At 42.0% G+C, this 24935-nt stretch overlaps 1 protein-coding gene across 1 annotated transcript in view; it reads right to left on the bottom strand.

The window, feature by feature from the left end:
- xpo4 (exportin 4) overlaps positions 1 to 24935 on the bottom strand; it is a 98740-nt gene that overhangs the window by 73481 nt on the left and 324 nt on the right. Inside the window, exons 2-6 of the mRNA XM_080753258.1 lie at positions 15404 to 15509; positions 14720 to 14861; positions 12875 to 13013; positions 9162 to 9278; positions 8176 to 8347 (exon numbers count right to left, since the gene is read on the bottom strand). Of these exons, the coding sequence (XP_080609384.1) occupies positions 8176 to 8347; positions 9162 to 9278; positions 12875 to 13013; positions 14720 to 14861; positions 15404 to 15509 (676 nt within the window). The remainder of the gene's footprint in view (positions 1 to 8175; positions 8348 to 9161; positions 9279 to 12874; positions 13014 to 14719; positions 14862 to 15403; positions 15510 to 24935) is intronic.

Below are 24935 nucleotides of genomic sequence, written 5' to 3'. Positions count from 1 at the left end.
CTAATCCCAGCCTTAACCTGGTGGAAGGGGGGGGACATACTAATAAGAATAGTGGGAGGCAATATGGAGGGGGAGGATAGACCAGGGATACTAAAACTTCTGAACTTGTGGGACACATTACAAAAATGTCAAGGGGCCACAGGCCAGTTGATCATATGACATTACTTGATAACTTCTTTTATTTGCTTTATTTCCACATAACGTAAGACAAGTGCATTGTGAATTATTTTATTGCTTGGAATTTATATTCTGTCAATCTGGGAACCCATCGTCAAAGAAAGGGCGACACCTATCGGTCTGTCTCTCTTCCTTTGAAGCGTCGCGACTCTGAGGCTGTCTCAAGAGATGTCAATGACACAATTTATAATCAAAGTAATTTGCTAAATGTTCTTTTTAATAATTCTGTGCAATTTGCATATTCCACACAAACACTAAAACAAACGAATGTACATTTGTCTGCTATTTGTCTGTGTTGTTGTCTATCTGTCTGCCTGCTATCAAGTGGGATAATGTTAAAGATAGCTGAGCACATCTCTCTTTATTGCTTCACAATGTTATTTATGACTTGGCCCACATTCAACACAAATGGCATCTTACAGAAAATAAACTTGTGAAATAGATAGTTATGGCAAATCAAATCAAATCAAACAATCTACTTAAAATATATTAACCAGACTGTTTTAGCTACAAAATGGCTAATGATGGAGTTGTTAAGCTGCAGTACATCTCTCTTTCATTTGATTTGCATTAGGCCTACAATGTCGTTTTGGGTATGCTAATTAGTCAGGCAGAGCCACTGGTAAAAGAAAAAAGAAAGAAATTGCGAAAATCTGATTTCAATGGCCGTTTTCAAGATATTTTGGCCATTGGGGAATTTAAGGAACTCCTTTCTACTACGGCAACGTGAGGCGGGACTACGGCTGCTAGGACGCAATCGCCGTTGCGGTCCAAATAGTTAAGCAAAGAGCCCCTTTTGCTGAACTCTTTGGTTCCCATGGCTACGCGTCAACGCAGCAGGCGTAGTAGGCGCAACGTGGAAAGGGACCTACTGGCATAGTACAGACAGCTGCTACGGCGGCAGGTTGATCTATCGAGCGCTGATCATTTCCGGTTGCTGTTGTCATCTGCCGTCACCGTACTAAGCTTAAATAGCCCATTATCTCTGAAACGGAAGGTTCAAACTGCTCAGCTTAAAGCTTGTTGGATGCGTGACTTTGAGGACATTAAGTTGGTGGGCCAGTCAAAATTGTGCCGCGGGCCGGAAGTGGCCAGCGGGCCGGAGTTTGAGTATCACTGTCATAGACCACATGAGATTTACACAATATGTCCATATATGGATATTCAGAAATATGGGCTTAATATTGATGACATCAGGGATCTTCATATATGGGCATAAAAGGGATAAGGTCGTAATTTTCTAACGAAGGCCTTCACTCACTTTTGACAATGGTGTGACAATGTGTTATTAACAAGATGTATTAAGATGTATTAACAAGATGTAAAAATCAAACAATTCTTGCAACAACATATAGTAGAGCGCGCATATCCAAACAAACAAACAAACTAAAAACTGGTGCAGGGCAGAAGTGAACAACAGTAGATAGAGACCGCACACTGGAATATGATCCAAAGGTAATGGGTTTAATACACACAGAAAAAAAATCATGTTTCAAGCCGGTTGGCTCTTCCTCAGACTGAGGATTTTTTAACTAAGATTCTTGCAACCACCTCCTATATGGCACTACCACCAAAGACAGTCCTCAATAAACTACAGCATCCTATACTCACAGTCATTGGTACCAGAGACCACATCACATCACCAGTCCTTCATGACCTTCACTGGCTCCCTGTCACAGACACTGAATACATGTCCACTAGGGATGCGAATCTCGACCACTGAGGCGATACGATACGCACCTCGATACACTGCTAGCGATACGATATAATTGCGCTACATTGAAATCCTGCCGATACGATACATCACGATCCACCCCTGTTCCCGATACGATGCGATATGATTCACGATTCAAGCCCAAATCCCAAAATTTACAAAACATAGCGACTAAAAATGTATGAAATTTAAATTCAAGGCAATTTATTGTTTCACTGTAGTACTAGGCTCTGTCTAACAACCCAACATATAGTATTCTGGGAGAACACAAAGCTGCTGGCTATTGTAGAATTGTTTGATAACTAATCATATAGAAGGCCCATGTCATTAGGCCTATATGCCTTCAACTGGGAGTCAGGGACCCCAATCCAGGGTTATTACAGGGGGCCTGCCAAATATTTGTGTGATACAGTAGGCTATAATGCCTAGCCTACAGCGAGGGTCCCTGCTTGATCTCTGTCTGAGCTAAGGGGTCCTTGACCTGAAAAACAATAAAGTCCCTCCCTGGTTTGTATTATTATATTATATTATATTATATTATATTATATTATATTTAATCCAGGATTATGCAATTTGTATAGCCAAAATGTTTTAAAACAGACCTACAAGCTCACAGCGCATCGCATCCACGACGCATTGTGAGCTTGTAGGTCTGCTATTTTAGGTGCGACCCTTGTACTGCGATGTATAAATTAGGATTCTTTCCCAGAGCAGAACTAGCAGCAGAGAAAGTGAGAGAGTTGCTTGCATCAACAGGAACGTTGTAGAACAGTGACAAATACTTTGTTTTAAACGCAAGCAGTAGTCCTACAACACCCAGCAACATTGTTGTTGTGTGTGTGCAGTTAATATAGCGCAGAAGATGATCTCAATCAATTGTCCGTCGGAGATTCGCTAAGAAACGGCTGTTGATTACATATCACTCAGCCTGTGCTACTCTGTGACAACAATCAGCGCAGCTGACTTGGATGTTATAAAGCTAAGTACTGTACTACTAATCTTGCATCTTTTTAACCCATGGGGCTGCTAGTTCGTCTGTGTTGATTCACTCGCATTTCGCTGCACTGTCTGTCTCCCTGGTTGCATGCATGCAGAGTGCGGAGTGTTGTCCGGCTGTCCGAGTCGCAGCTCGCGTTAAAGACTGGCTTTTGGGGAGGGGGCTGATGATGGTGCATTCATGGCGCCTCGGAAAAACAGGATAGAATGAAATACTATATGGAAGAACCGATACAACCGCGGAATTTACCGATCCAGACACTCACGGTACGATCCATCACGATTTCGTCCGTCTATTGTACCGGTACACACTGAATGAACCGATTCAACCGTATCGCGGACGTTTGTATCGCGATTACGATCCGTACCGGTATATCTTCGCATCCCTAATGTCCACCCTACCTCACCCACCTATTACACAATCATGTCCATGAGGTGCGGTGATGCCAACCTACTGGTGACCCTAGTAGGACGTGACAGGCCTTCTCAGTTGCCTCCCTCCGCCTGTCCAACTGACTTTTCAACTCACATCGAAGAAGCCCCCGGCCCCATCAGTTCATCTAACTATATCTCCATCACACGTGACTTTTCTTGTTTTAAAGATTGAAATGTGAGGAGAAGAAAGAGCATTTGCATGCATTATTATTTTTAACCCATTTAGACGGGAACAGATTTTTGTGCTTTTAGCCCTCAGGCCGGGAACACATTTTTGTGTAGTACAGTATGTAGCAACACATTTGTTTTTTTTAATTTTTGAATAATATTTGATATTTAATATTTGTTTTCTGAAAGTTGTCTATGAAAGCCAAAGGTGTAAGCTATCAAATAGTTTGCTACAGAGGCTGAGTAATACGTTTTCCATAAAAACCTTTCGTTTTAGGGGGGACATTTTCAAATCGGCCATAGGTTTTTAAGACTTGTTGGGTCAATATCATTCTGCACAATCCACTGAAAAAGCAATTGTGTAAAAAAAAAGGCGACATGGTGCATATACAGTACATCCTATAACCGTATTATTGGGCATAAACAATACAGCAAGAAATGTCGTTTGTCAAAGTGCCGTGGTGTGCAGCGCTGCCTGTCAAGAGAGAAGGAGCGAGGGAGGTCCGCCCCGTCTGTCAACGGGGAGAGCCATTTACAGCACCTGACCACGAGGCCTCACTTCGACCCCACAAGGGTCAGAGAGACCGCCGCGCGCCGCGGAGAGACGCGCTGTTCTACCGACGCCCCAGAGAGACGACACAAGAGCCTGGGTGCTGGGGGGGAGGATGGTGGGGGTCACAGCGTGGACAGATGACACGCATGCCACACGGTTTGTTCCTGAAGTATGGAGAGAGACCTCTTTGGTGTTTTAAAAAGGGCTCTTTGAGGTGTGTGCGTGTGTGTGTAACAGGCGGCGGCTGTCAGGCGCACAATTAAGGAGCGGCCCCTTGACACACACATACACACACACACACACACAGGCACACGCCTGCGTCTCATCACAGACACTAAGGCATGTTCTGACGCTGGCAGACAGGCGGCCTGCACTCGTCCCAACGCTCCCATTGGCCTTCATCAATCTGCTGTCCTTTTCACCGGCGGACCGCACACTTAAAGGCTTCTCTCACTCACTCACGGTGATTCTCCTTCAGTAGCAGCAGCCCGGACATGTTTTCTAGGTGGGGGGAGGGTGCTAGGGATGGGACGATAAGCGATATCATTGTTTATCATGATAAAAAACACTTGCGATAATCGTATCGTGGAGATTTAATTTATTGTACTGGGATTACTGGGATCAGTTCACCTTTTATTTGCCGAGTAGTTGCATATCCGGTACCATTTAAACCCTCTATTGGTAAAAGGTACTTATAATATACCTACTTGATACATACTTTATACAGTATTTCTCTCACTCTCTATCAAATGTCTTTGCCATTAAATAGCCGATCTACAAGCTCGCATCGCGTTGTGAGCTTGTAGATCTGCTATTTTTTGGCAAATCATGTTCCACCCAGGATAATTAATTTTGATTATCGCGATAATATCGTACATCGTGAATCTTTGACCAATCTGGGAAAAGTGATGACTCATCACTAAACCCTAGTTTTGTGGGGTCCGTTTTTAGCCCAAGGAATGTTTCTTTGTGCAAAACAAATGCTCGCAATGCATTCAGATTCATGGAAAAACCCTAGTTTTACCCCTCACATGCTACTTAAAGCAGATTAATTTTTTCCTCTAAAGTAAAGTCAATGGGACCCTAACTTTTATTGGCTCCCACAAGGTTTCCCAAGGGAGTTGGGTTGGAACAAATTCAGAGGTGATAGTAGACACCTTTATGAACCCATTTGTGAAGAAAGCTATTGGTAAGCATTTATTTCCCAGATTGGTCAAGATTCAGCTGACTTTCCCTAACTAGTTGCATTCTTTCTTTCTTTCAGGATAGATGTGATTGGGTGGCAAGACGTTTCATGCCTATACATTATAAAAGGCTGTTAAATCCTTCATTTAACTCACAGCTGACAAACTCTAACCAAATGTCCATTTGGTTGGTTAATTCATTCATTCTGCAACAGACAAACAATACTGTGTTCTAAGATTTCATATATTTTATTTATCTGTCAATACGAACTGTCCCTAACACACAAATAACAACCTGCAATGAATTCAGGTATCAATTGCGCAGCTTGAGGCAACATAAGGGTGCTAGTGTTGTCAAAAATATCGATTTATCGAAAAGTATCGATTTTGAATATAGCATCGATTTTCAATATTACTTTTCCATAGTATCGATAATATCGATACTCAGTTTCTACCTCTCTCGTTGGGTGAGACACACGCTCTATGTGTGTATTTTTTTGTTATTTTAGATGAAAATACAGATTGCACAGCCTTATTTGTAATTAGAATGTAAAAACCTCAAAGGCAAGCTTTTGAAAAGTGCACTACCATCTACCTCAAAAAGTTCTGTATTTTTCTTTCAATTAAAATAAACATGTTTGCACTAAAACCGCTGTGGTTGCGTGGTATTGAAAATGGTATCGAATATCGATATTCTTTCAAAATATAGTATCAAAGTTAGAAATCCAATATCGTGACAACACTAAGGGGTGCGCGACTGCGCGTGCCCACACACAAAAGATTTAAAAGTATCTCTGTGAAAAGCACACACACACACACACAAACGTGAAACCACACATGCCTGGCATTCCAAGGGCAGACTCAACAAGCTACCGGGGCGGGTGTGTGTGTGTGTGTGTGTTATTAGAGTTTGGAATGACATGGGGATGGACATACAAGACAGACAGCTCTTTGAAAGTGATCTGTGCCCACAGCCTGTGGCACACGCCACTTCAAGATCCCCTCAAGTAGACAGACACGCATCCAGGCTGAGATCTCTAGACCATAATGAGTTCCAAAGCCTGGACAAACACACATACTGTCTCACAATGGTCAGCACTGTAGCCTGATACTGCGTTCACGCTAGCGGGGACAAAGCAGCAGGCCACAACTAATGTTCAATAGAAGTCAGCAATACGAGGCTACAAAGTGACACTCGACACTTTTCTTCTTTTTTGTTTCATTTTTTTTTACAGATTCCACTCCCCTTTTCACTGCCCACAATTCCTGCTCGGTTCCATAAATGGAAGAACATAAAATCTAGCCATTAACCTGTTCCCTGTGCCATTTATATCCAACCTTTTCAATTAATGTAGCAGGTCAGGCTTGGTCATTTTGTAGCTTTTACACTGCTAGTATGAATTCAGTATTACGGGACAGTCTGCAATGCACTTGCCTTTGTTCAGACGGCACAGCAGGCAATTCTAATTTGTTTCTCAGGGATTTTTACGACTGACTGTCCACACTGTTACCCATTATTTTATGCTTTAACTATTGAAAAATAGCAGGTATACAAGCTCACAGCGCGGCACAGAGTGCCGTGCTGCAAGCTTGTATATCTGCTATTTTTTTTTTAATCATGAAAATGTGTATTTTGACCTGATTCTATAAGTGTCTTTTGAATCCTGTTGTTTCTATGTCAGCAATCTGGCTAGCCATCGTCAAAGAAAAGGTCCTTTTCACTTAACTGGAGCTCAGTTAGTCTGTTCTTGAGAGACTACTATGTCAGTGGTTCTCAAACTTTTTCATAAGAAGGACCCCCAAAATGACATGTATTTGGCCACGGACCCCCAAATCAAAATATTTAGATACAAACGAGATACAAACGCTCCCTTTAAAAATACATATGTTCAAAGATTTGCCCACATTTTCACAACTTTTTCAAAAATAGCAGATCTACAAGCTCCCAGCGCGGCACTCGGTGCCGCGCTGTGAGCTTGTATATCTGCTGTTTTTTAATAGTTAAAGCATCCAATAATTTTAGGCCTAAATGGGTTAAGAGGCAAGCTCAAGATGAAAATCTGTGTGCCTTTACAACGGAATGCGGTGGTGGCACAATGGAGCCTTGAACCCACATGGGGACACAAATCAAAAACAACACGCTCCCAGCACGGCTATATCTTCTTGGCCAGGGAAACACTCCCATGGGAAGCATGCAGTAGGACCGGACAACTCCGGCGACTCCCTTCTACACCTGACCTTGAAGGCTCATGGCAGACAGGATGCAATTGTTCAGACCTTTTTTGACCAGACCTGTTTACACCAGATCTGCGCGAATTTCCGCGAAACCAAGCCTATAAAACTGTTAACACCGTCTGCTGATAAGACAACACCTGGCACTTCGTACCATGAGCTCATTCATCTGCGAGAATACGTCGCCGACCCTCTCGCTCATTCCCCGCCTCAACCAATCAAATCTGATTTGGTGTCAAGCCTTACAGGGAATTTTACTGTTTTGACCGAGGTTGTCGGTACTGACGATAAGAGCCTTACGCTCCACCTTACAGCGTTACTTGGCACCCATATCTCTGCGTTTTAAGAAGGTCCTCTAAACTTTGAAATGTAATTCGCAGTTTTGAGGAGCTTCTTAAAATGCATTACCATCGCTTCTAGGCAGGTGCTAGCCTCGATCCCAGCCTTTTCTCATCAACAAGGAGGAAAAGCTTGGTCACGACCAATGCAGAGAGTGTCTATAGGGGCAGGACGTCATATGTAACTTCCCTTTTATCTTTTTCGACCAATCACAACACTTGTTTAATTCCGGAGTATTTAACATACAGCCTCTTGAAAACATGAGGACCAGCAGAATATCTCCCCACTTTCCATAGTTTGCGCGCACGCACGCACGCACACACGCACACACACACACACACACACACACACACACACACACACACACACACACACACTAAAGAAGTAAAGGATATGATTGGGGGGCAGAAAGTTCCAGCTGAGGACCTGATTGGCCAGGGCCAGGTAGCGCTGGAACACCAAGGACATGTGGGCGTTGAGGTTCTCCCTGCGGCTGAACTCCTGCAGCACCTCCATGGTCAGAACAAAGATCTGACGCAGGTCCTCCTCCTGGCCACAGGGAGGGGAACAAACAGTCAACCTTCTCTTCACCACCATCGTGTCCATGTACGACCACCAGGATGTTTATTTTCCAGGGTTCCCACACATCTTTACCAAGTAATTTCCAAAACTTTTCCAGAATATTTAACCCCGATTTCCAGGACTATGTAACAATAATTCAGCTCAATAACGAGTCGCTTACTCCTATGCGCAATGCCCAAAGACAGGTAGTGTATGCCAGTGGTTCTCAACCTTTTCAGGCTGTGACCCCCGAAAATAATCATATTTGAACTGGGGACCCCCCACCCTGATGAGCACAAAGAGTAGAGGAATTTTGTATAACACGGTTTTATTGTGAAAATAGCCGATCCACTCGCGTTGCGAGGCATTGTGAGCATGTAGATCGGCTATTTTCACAATTTCTGTCTCTAATATTTGGCAATTAGGTCAATGTTTAATTTGTCATTTCAGAGGTATTAACAAAATCAATAACCAAAGACAATGCATAGCTATTTTTTCCAGGACCTTCCATCAATTCCAAAACTTTTACAGTACTGAAAAAAAAAATCTAATTTCAAAATATTTCCAGGAATTTCATGACCGTGGGAACCCTGTATAAAACAAAATCCTGAACTTCTTCAGGATCATCACACTACGGCTGGTCCCGGCACTTAAAAGTGTTAAAAGGTATATCTGGGACGTAATTTACGGGGAAAAAAGTTGAGAAACACTGCTCTACACCAAATCTCTGCCAAAAATCTGCAAGCTTAGAAGTTAGAACGTGAGGAAGGAAAAGAGAGGAGAGGGGGAGGAAGGACCGAACCTGAAAGAGTCTCTTGCAGGAGCCGTGGAACTCCATGCTGAGTCCGATGCTGCTGGTTTTACTGGAGCTGGAGAACTCACTGAGCAGTGCGTTGAGGATAGAGCAGGCTAGCGTCTGCTGCAGAGACACACACACACCACACACACACACACACACACACACACACACACACACACACACACACACACACACACACACACACACACACACACACACACACACACACACACACACACACACACACACACACACACAGAAGACTGTCACCAGTGTTGTTTTTTACAGCAAATCTTGATTTAGTTTTAGTCAGTCTTTTGAATAAAATGTCATTTAGTTTTAGTCATAATTTAGTCACCTGAAAAGTTTTAGTTTTAGTCAAATTTTAGTCGACTAAATATCATAAGACTTTTGGCGACTATATCTACAGTTGATTTAGTCAACTAAAAAGTATTTTGTCAGGCCTTGATGGCATCGTAATGACTGATTTTACACGCTGATTTGCATGCTGAAAATAGCCGATCTACAAGCTCGAAGATCTGCTATTTTCAGCATGCAACACTTGAGAGCAACCAAACATAAAATGACTCTTCAGCACTAGTCCCTCTCTAACATTTTAGTCTAGTTTTTATTTTGTTGACAAAATTGTCAATATATTTAGTCTTAGTTTTAGTCATCACAGCTTAGTTTTTATTTCGTTTTTGTCAGTGAAAAAAACGCAGTCGACAAACATTTTTCGTCATAGTTTTAGTCGACAAAATCAACACTGACTGTCACCATCATGACATTTTTCTTGTTAATTGCAATTGACAATCTCATTGTCCTTTTGGCATTGAACATCGGAACATACGAGTACAAATGACATTTCTGTTTGCCTTTTATGTAATGATTATGTAATTATTGTTGACAGACATACATACACACACACATACGCGAGCACATGAAAACGCAATGAAGAGTACTACTGAAGTGTACTGCACCCAAACACATTCAGACAGGTGCGTGCGCACACACACAAACACACACACACACACACACACACACACCACCACTTGGCTGAGGAGAGTATATCACAAAGTGCTTCAAACTAAGGCTGGGCAATATATCAAAATATTATCGATATCGAGGTATCAACATGCAAGGTATACATATCGACGAAGACAGCTTGAAATTAGATATTGGTGTGTGTGTCAAATTAATTAATAGACACACTAAAAAAGCAGTCCATCTGTAACCAGGTGTGGTTATTTCAATAAAACCAAAATAAGGCATTTAATTTCTTTATTCTATGTGTACTGTGCAGTGTGCATGCATGGATATAGTATTCATTATCTGGGTTAGGCAGGCAGTGGACCTAAAGCAGAAAAACATTAAAAACTTTATAATGCAATTAGTTTTTACCAATATCGTGAGTAATATCGATATCGAGGTATTCAACAACGTTATCGAATATCAAAGGTTTTCCTAATATCGGCCAGCCTTACCTCAATTACATAACAGAGTACTAAAGAGTAGAATTAAATCATTCTAACAGCTTTAGTGTTAACCCATTTAGGCCTAGAATTATTGAATGCTTTAACCAGTGAAAAATAGCAGATATACAAGCTCACAGCGCGGCACCGAGTGCCGCGCTGCGAGCTTGTAGATCTGCCATTTTTGAAAAAAACATTTTGACCCCATTCTATAAGTGTCTTTTGAATCCTTCTAAGGTTTTTTGAAAAACCTGTGTTTCTATGTCAGCAATCTGGCCAGCCATCGTCAAAGAAAAGGTCCTTTTCACTTAACTGGAGCTCAGTTAGTCTGTTCTTGAGAGACTACCGTGTCAGTGGTTCTCAAACCTTTTCATGTGAAGGACCCCCAAACTGATATTTATTTGGCCACAGACCCCCATCTCAAAATATCTAGTTCCAGGGACCCCCCAGAAGCAAAATTTGAGTTACACAAACGTTCGCTTTGAAAATACATATATTCAAAGATTTGCACACATTTTCACAACTTTTTCCAAAAATAGCAGATCTACAAGCTCGCAGCGCGGCACTCGGTGCCGCGCTGTGAGCTTGTATATCTGCTATTTTTCACTGGTTAAAGCATTCAATAATTCTAATTAACACAGAGGATTTTATGGTGTACAGCTAAGAAAGAAAGACAGCTTTAGCCAAGGTGTTTCATCAGCAGGTTGCATCAGGTTCCCATTCATGAGGAAGTGGCAGGAGGCTGCTTTCTCTGACCAGCAGCCACACACAGTGGTTAGCAGCTTGCTCAACCCACCGGCCACGCTAACCATTTTACCAACCAACGCCATGATTTTTAGATTAGAATAAGAACACAAAGGGATGGCTGGCTATGGCACAGAGGCTAATTCCCATTTAGGCCTAGAATTATTGAATGCTTTAGCTATTGAAAAATAGCAGATATACAAGCGAGCTTGTAGATCTGCTATTTTTGAAAAAGTCGTAAAAATGTGTGCAAATCTTTGAATATATGTATTTTCAAAACGAACGTTTGTAACTAAAGTTTTGCCTCTAGGTGGTCCCTGGAACTAAATATTTTGAGATGGGTGTCCGTGGCCAAATACACATAATTTTGGGGGTCCTTCACATGAAAATGTTTGAGAACCACTGACATAGTAGTCTCTCAAGAACAGACTAACTGAGCTCCAGTTAAGTGAAAAGGAACTTTTCTTTGACGATGGCTGGCCAGATTGCTGACATAGAAACATAGGTTTTTCAAAAAATATTAGAAGGATTCAAAAGACACAGAATCGGGTCAAAATTCTAATTTTCACGATTTTTCAAAAATAGCAGATCTACAAGCTCGCAGCACGGCACTCGGTGCCGCGCTGTCCCCAAATTATTTTGGGGGTCCCCAGATGATTAACTTAATGTGTAACATTGTTTTCTCACGCAACAGTAAAAAAAACAACATACAGTTTTAAGTGTATAGAGGGAATGCCTCAAATCTTAGTGCTCGTCAGAGTGGGGGGGTCCCCAGTTAAAATATGGATTAGAGGACCAGAAGCAGGACGTGAGTTTCTTCGTTCCAATGTTAAAGTGACCATGAGCACGTGCTTTGACCCATTCTTTTGTCCCATAGACACTGAAGTAAATATTAGACCCGTTATTCACAAGTCACATTATGATCTGAACATTCTGATATTAAAACGGTCTTTTTCAGATAAGACAAATCAGGAGGAAATAATCTTTGTTTGAGACATGTCTGCATCTGCAACACACTCTAGTGAGATCTATAGCAACACTGAAACTGATCATAGGACGTTTGTGAGAAGAGGGGTTACCGTGCTCACTTCAGAGGCCATTTGTGTACTATTTTGTAATATTGGCGAGGTGTGGAATTGGCCACCGTGTCAATATATCAACTAGTTTGATTAAATGCATGAGTGTTTGCCTAGTGACAGCTAGGAACGTCCAACCCTGGCATCAGTCTAACCTCTTGGAGAGCTAGTGCCATCTAGTGGAACAAGACGACATATGCATGCATATCTCCACCCAGTCTGCTTCCTCACAAACTTCATAAAATTATTGATATTTAACCGTTTTTGCTTTTCATTTTATCGTCAATTATGATTGCATTAAACGACATTAAACGTTAAACTCACTTTGCCACTCAATCTGCCATTCACTTTATGCATGCGCATACACTCTATAGCAATGCTAGGATTCATGTGGTTAAGCAGTGAGTTTGAATGGTCTTCTTACCACTGTGGGGTTCCCACTGCTGATGAGCTGTCCCACCTCGTGGAAGATGCTCTTGCAGTTGATGGACTTGTCCAGAGAGCCTCTCTTCACAATGACCGCCACCGCCAACAGGATCTGCTCACGGACATATTTCTGAAGACTGGGGAGACAGAGAGACATTTTAGTCCACTGGCTCTCAACATGGATTTTGGGGACCCTGAGGGGTCCTTGAGGTGTATTTGGAGATCTCTGAGCGTATTAATTGAGCGTATTAATTGAGCGTATTGATTGAGCGTATTAATATCGCCGTTCTGTACTGTAAGGGCAATCCTCGGTTGCTAGGAGACGAATGCATGCTGAGATAATCCGGAAGTGAAAAGCGATTCACCATAGATTTCAATTCTTCTTCTACAGAAAAAACAAGCTTTCCACAGCGCCACGTACTCCCATCCACACACTGTGTAGTGGTGCCTGGGCGGAGCTACAACAACAGAGCACAGCCACAGTGTGCTCGGCAACGGAGCACGGAGCACACGCAAGCGTGCGATCGCCGTCGGAAAACACGGTAAACAAAAAACACTAAAAATGCTGGCAGTAAACCGATTAATTCAAAATAGCTGGCACGGATTGTAAAGGTTTGAGAATCACTGTAATCTACAGTAGCGGGGTTGAGGAACTGCTGTTTGACATCGCAGAGTAAAAAGACAGAGGAAAGGGGAGGAGAAGGAATGGAAAGGACAAAGTAACAGAAAAGAGTGACTCGTGATTTAGAGGTTAGAATAATGAGGGAAGAGAAAAGGAGAAATTAAAGGGCTGCACAATTAACTCGTGACTCCAGCGTCCACAATCAATGATTTTAGAGTACAGCTATCAGAAACACGAGACGAAACCACCCATTTTCATTGAGAACAGATCATGTTGTTCCCTAATCAAGATTCATCATAATTATGGTTAACTGTGATCACATAATAATCAGCGTTGGCATGGTTTCACCCACTGAGTAGCTGTGTAGTTAACGACCCAGTTCTGCCGACAAACAAATGGCTTTTTTTTTATCATCCTTACCATGCATTATTGAGCTGCCTTGGATCCTTTCTAAGTTCCCCACCTCATCATCACACTTTTTTGATACCTCTACAACGGAATGGAACTAGACTTTTGGACTTTTAGGACTTTTTGTCCTAAACAAATGGCTTGTGTTGCTTTCAACTCGTTCCAAGGACTTTGGAAGGATGATTGGAAGTTATTTTTGTATTTTCACACCTGCAACTAAGAGTAACCACTTTACATGCATTAGGCATGCAACAGTTAATCCAAATAATCAATTTTAATAAGATATTTTTCTAATTAATACGGTATTAAAAATTGCATATCTACAAGCTCACACATGGCACATCGCAATGCGTTGTGACAAATAGCAGATCTACAAGCTCACAGTGCGGCACCATTGTAGGATAAAATAGGGCTTAGGTGGTTAATCGATAGAATAATCACTAAGGAAATCATTGATATTTGCAGCCCTACTTGGGGTAGCAATTGCAAATAAACAGTAAAGGAAAAGAGGTGGATTGATGCTAGTGAATGAAAGAGTCGGACAGGAAGACTCAAGACAAAGTGTAATAACAGTATGGCTTCCCTGTCCAATTTGTAACTCTTCACAGTAAGATAGAATGAAGCGACACCACTCAGCAGTGTTCAGTGGTGAGGACATGCCACGGTGTGGTGAGGGAATACGACGCAGCACACTTTATAATCACCTCACCAATTAGAACAAAGGTTCTATTACAAGGTAACACCGTGTCACATTGGGACGTTAGCTTTTAGATGTGTTATTTTGGTCACAGTAGAACACGAATGAAGCTTTACTTGGGTCTCTGTAAGACGTAAGTGAGGAGGAATGTTCGGAGTGACTCGATGCTGGGTTTCTCCAACAGGATCCATTCTCTGACCACAGCCTCCATGATGGCTGTGGCAGCCTGGAACAGCACATAGTCCACCTTACTGGTCTCTGGAGAGGAGAGGAGGGGGAAGGGTGGAGGGAGATATTAGGGAAGAAAAATCAAGTAGGAGCAATAAACTCTCAAAATGTTTTATATTAGCTCGAGTTAATGTCCTTGCCATTAAAGTACACTTCCAGGACAAAGCCTAGTCAACAGGTCATTCTATTGTTTACATTCTTGTGTTGTGATTGTTAAGGATGTGTGCTGCTCTGTGCCACAACTTAAGACACGCCTTGGCTCCACTGCAATGCCAGCCTTTCAGTTGCTTCAATTAAGCACACATTACGTCTCCTTGTATTACATGCTCCGACTTTTATGTATTCACGCACTAATGACTTTGTAGAAAGCTCCCATCAAATCCCATCAAAGGGCCCCCATGTTTTAGTCGATGGAGGGTAAAGTGAGTTTCTTAGATCTCCCGACAGAGAGCTTACAGTAAGGCTACAGCTATTGATTATTGTTAACGATTATTCTATAGATTTGTATTAATCAAATAATCGAGAAGAACCTTTATTGACCCGTTTTAAAACGGTCTAATGACCACACTGACCTAGGATGTGCTTGCAGACAGCGAACGGCGATTTGGATTTTCTGAAGGAGAGGAATATGTGCTCAGCATGCTGTCTCTGTTCTGCACTGACCATGGACGGCGGGGCCTGTGAAAGCACACACAACCACACACAAAGAACAAGTTAAAAATCAAATATTGTTTTAAACGTGTTCAATTCAATTAAGTCACCTAATTTACAGCAAATTACATCATGCACATAATTCTTCAACATTCATTAAATTCTGAGCTTTGACTGGGGAGGGAGTCTGGGAGATAGGTGGGTTATCTTATTTATGATCGTTATAACATGTCCTGACAATCAAAATATGTCGAACTTTTGACGGGGTGTCATTACAATCTATGTTGACATGACATACTGACAAACATGGCACTTTTCAAAAAGACCCCTGATGTACTATACACACATTACTCCTGAAACAAAATGCTCACTCCTGCGAGTGTATGCGTGCACACGCACATCCACACTAGGGATGTCAGCGATTAACAGGTTATCCGGTTAGCCGACCGTTAAGAAATAACCGGTCATGCTTAACGGTTTCACGGTTAATTTTCATAATAATATGATTGCATTTTCCTGGACCTGCATAGTGTTTTTGGCTATGGAGATGTGATTTTGTCAAACAGACTCTGGGAGGCGCAAGAGAGTAAGTAGTCTTATGTCATGTCCAATCGAACAGTGAATGAGAGACAGCTGTTTTAGTGTTACGCAGTGGGGTCTGTGCCACAGTGTGGTCCGGGGAGGATCAGACAACGAGCGTCGGAATACACAAAACAGAACACGTAGCCAACAGAGGTATTTCGGTCTGGGAGCATTTCAAAATGAAAGGAGTGTAGACGACAGTATCTTTCTCAAATACAGCAGCGACATGAGGCAACAGCGATGCTCAATCACAAGCCGTGAGTCGCAGAACGCGACGCGCTGTGAGCTTGTAGATCTGCCATTTTCATCTCGGAAGAGTTTTCTCTGCAGCGCGAGTCAACAGACTCGTACACAACAGAACTCGTCGTCATGTTAATGGTTCTCAATAAAAATGCTCAGCCTAGGCTAGAGCTTGTTTGTTTGAAAGGCAGAATAGGCACCGCCGCCGACCACTTGTTGAAACGCGCAGGCGATGCTTGTTGTTTATTGACGATTAAGCCTAGAACAATTTATTTTTATTGTTAAATCCGTCTTTTTTGTTTGTCTTTCAAAGGAGCATAACTAAATGTCTACCATTCGTCTACCAACATTAATTCTGTGTACTTATATATACAATTTTGGGTTAAAAAAATAATAATAATAAAAATAAAATATTTAAAAAAAAAAAATTTAAAAACCGTTAATTAACCGGTTAATGCTGACGGCTAACCGGTTACTGGATAAACCGTTAGTGACATCCCTAATCCACACCCCCACACACCTTTGTTTAGGCACTGGTTTGGTGAGGTTAGGTAGGTATAACAACAGTATAGGAAGGAACAGTTTACTACTTAGCCGGGCAGATAACAGAAATAATCGTTCACTTGCGGATACAAGCACCAAAATTGGCACACATACTCCTTAGGGATTGCTCTTTTCATAAAACCATCTGGCCAAATCAAATTTCAAGATGGCGGCCATTTTTCAAGATGGCCGCCATTGAATATACAGTAATCTTGCATTCCACAATAAAATACCATAGACCTGTCCTATTTGAATGATCTTGGTGTCAAATCATAAATTTTTCACTATGTAGAATCAAAATTTGGACTCACTGGCTTCCTTGTACCATATATCAGTCCCGGAATCCTAATATTCTGCTAAATTAGAGGTTTGTGTTATGTCTGACTCGGGTAAAATGGGTGGTAGTGTATATCTTAGTATTGTTAGAGGTTTATAGTGTGTGTGTATGTGTGTGTGTGTGTGTGTGTGTGTGTGTGTGGGGGGGGGGGGGGGGGGGTAATGTAGTAATGTAGTAACTCAACAGAGCGGATCACTCTTTGTCTAGTCTCTATTCTTCGACCTTTTCGACTTGGGTAACCCTGCCAGGAGTACAGGAGTACAAGACTCCTGCCGACATAGCTCTGGTGGTCATGGAGACACGTAAACTGCCTCACCACGATAAGGTGATGATCCCGTCGAGGCAGGAGGTAGTTTTTTTTAATCTAGGGCCTAGGCAGTATAGTACAATAGTATAGTAGGCCTAGATAGACTACAACGCTTCTAAACCTCGCACCTGCAGCTGCACAATGCCGTGCAGGTCAGACCAAAGCGGTAGCATTTGCATCGACTGCAGCATTCCAACTTGCATCCACACTTGGTCAGCTGCTGGCAACTCTCTGCAATGGGTGGGAGCTCAGTCCAATCAATCTGCCACAGATCTCCTTTCTTGGTCCAGCCCCAGTTGTCAGGAGTCTGCATTTCTGGTTGACATACTGTTGACTGACTCCAGATGCAGGCCGCTTGATAGGAAGCGCGCTTCACATGTTGCTTCAGTGCTGCTTGCGTTGGAGGAATGGCTTCGTATGGCCTCTGCTTCCGAGCAAACAAGTCCAACCTCGCATCATTGACACCTTCAGCTGTGCTGGATCGGTCGTACATCATGACCACAAACTTCTCCAAGGTTTTCAGGTCTTCATCATCCACTACAGGTGGGTAATGGCTGAGTTTGCTGAAGACACCGGAAGCCTCATCACAAACATTCCAGGTTTGCCACGCAGACTTCTTCCCCTTTCTGCGGAATGCTGAAACATCGCAGCCAGTGAAGGCATGGAAGAAGAGCATCCCTTTGCTCTTTTCTGCAAGAGTGCAACACAGGTCATGAACAGAATCCACTTTAAGTTCTGTCTTTGGCCAAAGGCAACCCACTGCCCAGCCCTGAGGCTCATAGGGCAGGAGTCTATGTCCTGTTTCTGTGAGGCTGCTTGATGTACATTAAGTACCCCTAGTGGACATGATAATAGTTTGTCACAGGGACATACCCCAATCCAGCCTTTGATGCTGAGGTCATAGATTCAAGATGTATGACAAGGTCCATATATGGAGTTCCCTGATGTCTTCAATATTAAGCCCATATATAACAGGACTTCATATGGGAATGCCCATATATGGAGGCCACATTGGCCACATACCACACTAACAGAATCCATATATGGCCAAGACAGATGGCCAAGACAGCCCATATCTGTGTGACTGGTTCTACAGACAGGGATCTCCATGTATGGGCATAAAAGGGTATGTTGTCAGTTGTCATGGACATCATTGTACTTTCGCATAACAAATAACTGAGTAAGCATGTTTGGGCTCTCACAGCATATCTCCATATACAGTACATGGATCTCCATATATGGGTACCTGGGGGTCTCCATATATGGGTAACAGGTCCAATACATCACTGGCCAGATGGCAAAGAATTGGCACCCTGAGGCATCTAACTAGTAAATAATACTGAGAATACTAATAAACCATCAAGTACACTACATAAACCCAGGATACATAAAACTAACAGTTTCTAATATTATTCTTGCAAGAATAGGGCCAAAACTGAAACAGCCGTTTGGATGGCCCCCTGTAGTAACGCTGAGGACACCTGGGGGTCCCGGACCCTGTGGAAGACCCCTGGTATTAGCTACAGAGCCCAGGTACAGGTACAAAAGCTTTTATGCTTCAATTATGATCTAATTTGACAATGTTCTGGAGCAGGAGCAGAGCAAGGACTGTACTGAGATAGGCTCAGGGGTCATTCCGGGGGTCCCAGGTGAGGAGAGACCCCCACCAAAAGTCATAAAGGTTATTCTGGCTGCTTCAAAAGTGCAATATATGAACTTAGAATGTTTTAAAACATTCAAAACAACTCTAATATTATGAAAATTGGACATTAACTGGCTGACATACTGTTCTGCGAGGTCCTAAAATAGATGACCCCCCAGAAAGGGGGCTGGGGTCAGGAAAATCTGACACCCATCATTTTCTGACAGTTTGGTCCCTATAAAAGCCAAAGCAGTAAAAAAATACATTTTAGCAAAGAAATCCTTAGAAGTACACTTCTTATCACACTAGGTAGTAACTCCGAGGACCCCCAGGGGTCCCGAAGCCCCTGTGGAAGACCCCTGGTATTTGTTACTACTTTCTTTTGTTTTCAGAAAAAAAGTTTATGCTTCAATTATGATCTAATATGACATTGTTCTGGAGCAGGAGCAGAGCGAGTACTGAGAAAGGCTCAGGGGTCCATCTGGGGGGTCCCAGGTGAGGAAAGACCCCAACCAAAAGTCAGAAAGCTTATTCTGGCTGCTTCAAAAGTGTAATAAATGAACTCAGAATGTTTTAAAACCTACAAAACAACCCTAATATTAAGAAAATTGGACATTAACTGGCTGGCGTACTGTTCTGGCAGGTCCCAAACTAGATGACCCCCAGAAAGGGGGTGGGGATCCGGAAAAGTTGACACCCATCATTTTCTCATAGTTTGGAATCTATAGAACCAGGATCTGCAAAAAGATCAATTTTAGCACAAAAATCCTACGGGAGCTGTTTTTTGGACGCATCGCACCACACTATTAGCAGAATATTAAGATTCCGGGACTGATATATGGTACACGGAAGCCATTGAGTAAGTCCATGGGTCCAAATTTGGATTCTACATAGTGATAAATGTATGATTTGACACCAAAATTATTCAAATAGGACATTTTATTGCGGAATGCAAGATTACTGTATATTCAATGGTGGCCATCATGAAAATTGGCCGCCATCTTGATTTTTGTTTTGGCCAGATGGTTTTCTGAAAAGAGCAATGCCTAAGGAGTATATGTGCCAATTTTGGTGCTTGTATCCGCAAGTGAACGATTCACCTGTAATATGCACTTTATCTGCCTCGCTATACTGTATTTACTCTATTATAACAACTAGCCCTTACCCGTTCAAAGATATGAGATGCAGTGTGTGGGTTATGGGATGTGCACTGTGCACACAGTATATGAGGGATGGAAAGTAACTTTAACTGGTGCTTGCATGCTAATATGTAGGAGCATCAATGTAAGAAATACCCGTTCCATTTAACGGCTACAGAGATACTGTGTACCGATCTGCATGATTTTTGGACAACATCTGTAACAGGGCCAGAACCCCCCCCCCCCCCCCCCCCCCGCCCGCCTGCCTGCACCCCCCCCCCCCCCCCCCCCGTGTGTGTGTGTGTGTGTGTGTGTGTGTGTGTGTGTGTGTGTGTGTGTGTGTGTGGGTTTGTGTGTGATTGTGCATGGCCTGAACAACAGCGCCCCTCCCTTAACATGTGTGGTCACAAAAGGTACTGTAGGCTAAATAGATATAGATACACCATAAAAATGCTAATATACAGCATACGATTTGTGAAAGTGACAAACGGGCTTCACAGTTATGTCAGGTGTGTTCATATGCTGATGGTGATGCAATTTCAGATCAATTGCTCCAGCCACCGAGGAGAAACGCTGAGACAGACAGACAGACACTCACTCACTCACTCAGACATTCGCAAAATTATAGTATAGATAACAAGCTGTAAAATGTATGGTACACTGACTATTGAGGCTGGTATAGCAGCAACATGGACAATACCACACTGAGAGTGTGGACAAGTCTTCCAAGTGGAAAAAATGCAACATGACTCGTAAACATATTTACACTATCAATAAAAAACACCCACACGTCGCATACAAATGACATGTACTCAGAGCAACAAACATACTTGTACTGTAGTGTGCACAATAAACTCACTGCATTAAATACAAAGAAGAGACACTGTACAACAGGGGTGCACACACTTTTTTGACTTGAGAGCTACTTTTAAAATGACGAGCTCAACATGATCTACCCACCCAAAATGTTTTACCTGAGGGGGCTTTGGAATACGTTACATACTATATAAGACAAACGCACTTGGAATGGCAAATAGTGGGGAGAAAGGCTTCATACCATTCTGTATGGAAGCGGTAGGTTTTTGGGTTCTTTTCAATGCTACTGACTCTTGAAAACAATACATTGCATTGGGTGTTTGCCTACTTTATTAGAAGCCATGAAGGGAGCTGGCAGGCCCTTCTTGATGTCAATCAATCATGTCACCTTAATTCAAGTAACAGATGCCAAAAAGAGGGTTTTTTGTGATTTTTGTTTATAAATGTATTGTAATTATATATGTGTTTAGGGGCATGTCATGTGGTCTACCTCCACAGCCTTTGTGATCTACTGGTAGATCACGATCTATCTTTTGGGCACCCCTGCTGTACAAGATAAACACAGACAGAGTGTGTACTGTATGTGCAGTTTGTTTCGCACGACATGCACACACCTACACACACTTTTATATTAAGGAGGGTAGCTGTAGTAGAGCACAGCAGGAAAGTCACATTCCAGTCCTAATTGCAGTGAAAGCAGCTCTCTGGCTGAGGGCAGCAGGAAGAGAAAGGCCCCTTTTATCTGCTCTAGGACCACAGGCACGGAACAGCTACACCCCAGCCTCACTCTCTCAACAACACACACAATGATACAAACAAGCTCACACACAATGCATATTATATAATATATATATAGTAGTATATTACCTATTTTACATAGTAGTCAAACACATGCACTTAGACTCACTCAGTCAGTCACTCAATAATATGCTGCTTTAACAACACACACACACACACACACACACACACACACACACACACACACACACACACACACACACACACACACACACACACACACACACACACACACACACACACACACACACACACACACACGTCACAATTATTACATAATCGTCTAATCACAATTATTTGACATAATCGCAATTATTTTGTCATAATCATCGTTTCCATGTTGAAAAATGTTCATATTTTCAACATTTAAAAAGAAAATAGTGGAAATAGCAGATCTACAAGCTCGCAATGGGTTGCTTCGCGACCCATTGTGAGCTTGTAGATCGGCTATTTCCACCATCGATGTTCTTTTTTAAGTATAATGTTGTCAAATATGTCAGTAATTGTACAAGCCAAACAGAAGTTAAATTGTTAATCGCAATTATTTGAGTGACAATTAATCGTCATGTAAAATGTCATAATCATGAATAATGAAAATATGTCAAATATACATTTATTTTTAAAATGTATTTTTGTGTACAGAAATTACAAATAGATATCAGCGTCCGTTTGTGACTATGTAGCATTTGAATATTGTGGAAGAGTTCTACGACACAAGAGACATGGATGCTCGAGACATTTTACATGACGATTAATTGCAACTCAAATAATTGCGATTAAATTAATTGTGTTTTTGTCGTGACAATTACATTTCCGTTTGGCTTGTAGGCTTTGAAATTGTCGTGAAAATGTGTGCAAATCTTTGAATATATGTATTTTCAAAGCGAACATTTGTAACTCAAATTTTGCTTCTGGGTGGTCCCAGGAACTAAATATTTTGAGATGGGGGTCCGTGGCCAAATACCTATCATTTTGGGGGTCCTTCAAACGAAAAGGTTTGAGAACCACTGACATAGTAGTCTCTCAAGAACAGACTAACTGAGCTCCAGTTCAGTACATCTGCTATTTTTCAATAGGTAAAGTATAAAATAATGATACACAATATAGTGTACCCGTTCTGAATGGGTTAAATGGAGTTCATCCTGCCAGCTCCCTAGTACAAAAGACAGTATACTATCCGACTGAGCCTGAGTGTGAATAGAGCTCCGTGCAGCTGTGTGCAGCATTGTTGAGAATTTACACGTGTCCATGGATCATACAAATTTCACCCTTGGAACACGCTATATATCTCCTATGGACTACACAACTAGACGTAGTTAAAACACCTCCCTCACTTCTTCTGAGAAACGGGACTAGAGCTTTTTATTTAAAAACTAAGGATTTGGTGGTTAATTGTTTTTATTTGGATTTGGCATGATAGCAAAGGATTCTTCTTAGTAATACATTTTGTTATGAAAGATGGTCCTAAACATGATCAGATGAGCTTTAACAACAGTGAGTAATCCATGTGAAATAATGGACAGGAGGAATACCTAACTTGATATTTGTAATATGCACTTTTCATATATGCATGCCAATTTAGTCTCTGACTTTTAGGTGAAAGATAGACTAGAAATAATTAAAGATTCTGAATCTGTGTTTAACTCACTTTTGAACTAAATCAAATTATAATTGTTCTTTCTGGTGCATGCTCTAGTCTAGCTCTATGGGCCCCTCGCAACATGGACAATGGTCTGAAATCTCCCGTTGGGTGCCAACATTATGTGATTTTCTTATGAGAAAACCTATATTCCATAGGTCTTCTCTTCCCAGGCAGACCCATTCACACAAACACATACGTCTTCTATACTATTTGTAGGTACACGTCAGGCACACAAAATGACAGGCTTTTCAAGATCCTGTGTTCTCAGAGAAAGATACAACAAAACGATATAATTCTACATAGTAGTAGTAGTATCAGTGTGTAATAACGTACATATGTCGATCGTAACACTGACAGTGTACTTAAATTAAATGAGTCCAAAAATGCATACATTCGTACACTCCCAGAGCCAAATGAAACCCGAGTATGTCACGGTGTAATGATAACGCTACAGCACAAGTCAACATAATGAACATGATGCTCACTTGACTGTCTGTCTATCTGTCCATCTATCACAGTCACAGTCAAACATCCTCTGTGTCAATTTCACACTGAGAGTGTAGAGTAGTGGTTCTCAAACCTTTTCATGTCATGGACCCCCAAATTGACACTTTATTATTGGCCCATGGACCCCCATTTGAAAAGATATGCGAGGGACCCCCATGAGAGGAAGATTTTTACGGCTCTAGCAGCGATTCCCAGCCATTTTAATTTGAAGGACCTCCAGTTTGACAAGCATTTTAGGCTGCGGATGCCCATTTAATAGCATTTTCTATCTCTGAGACCCCAATCTTTATTGTAAAATCAATGTTCATTTAACTCTGAAAGTGTACATATGGAACCAAATGGCCCAGTTAAGTTAGGGTCCACTCCATTTGTTTCCATATCATATGTACACGTGTCACTCTCTGAGTTACATCCATAAGGGTCCATTTGGTTCCTAACTATATCATCTAGCTGTGGTCGGGGACCCCCTGGAACTCCCTCAAGGACCTCTGCTGGGGGTCCACGGACGCCACTGGCACTTTGAGAACCACTGGTGTACAGAAACAGAATGCTAAACAAAATGGACCAGTTTGGCTAACATGCTGTAACCCTCCCTAGTCACAAATGGTATGCACTACTCCAGTGGTTCTCAAAGTGGATTCCAGGGACTCTGTGGGCTCCTTTAGGGGGGTAAATTGACCCTCACAACGTCTGTAACTCTGACAGTGTACAAATGGAACCGTAACACTGTCAAGAGTTAAGGGGAGACCTTGAAATCTGAAGTTTGAGAAACACATCACTATCTGCTATTTTCACAATAGAACCGTGTTATACAAAATGTAATGGCTCAACTATTAGTGTTCGTCAGTAGCCTATATATGATTATATGATTATTTGGGAGGTCGCAGACAGAAAAGGTTG

The sequence above is a fragment of the Nannobrachium achirus genome (genome assembly GCF_963921795.1).
Source record: "Nannobrachium achirus genome assembly, chromosome: 22".
Classification (NCBI taxonomy): Eukaryota; Metazoa; Chordata; class Actinopteri; order Myctophiformes; family Myctophidae; genus Nannobrachium; species Nannobrachium achirus.
This window is presented reverse-complemented; position numbering and strand designations above follow the sequence as displayed.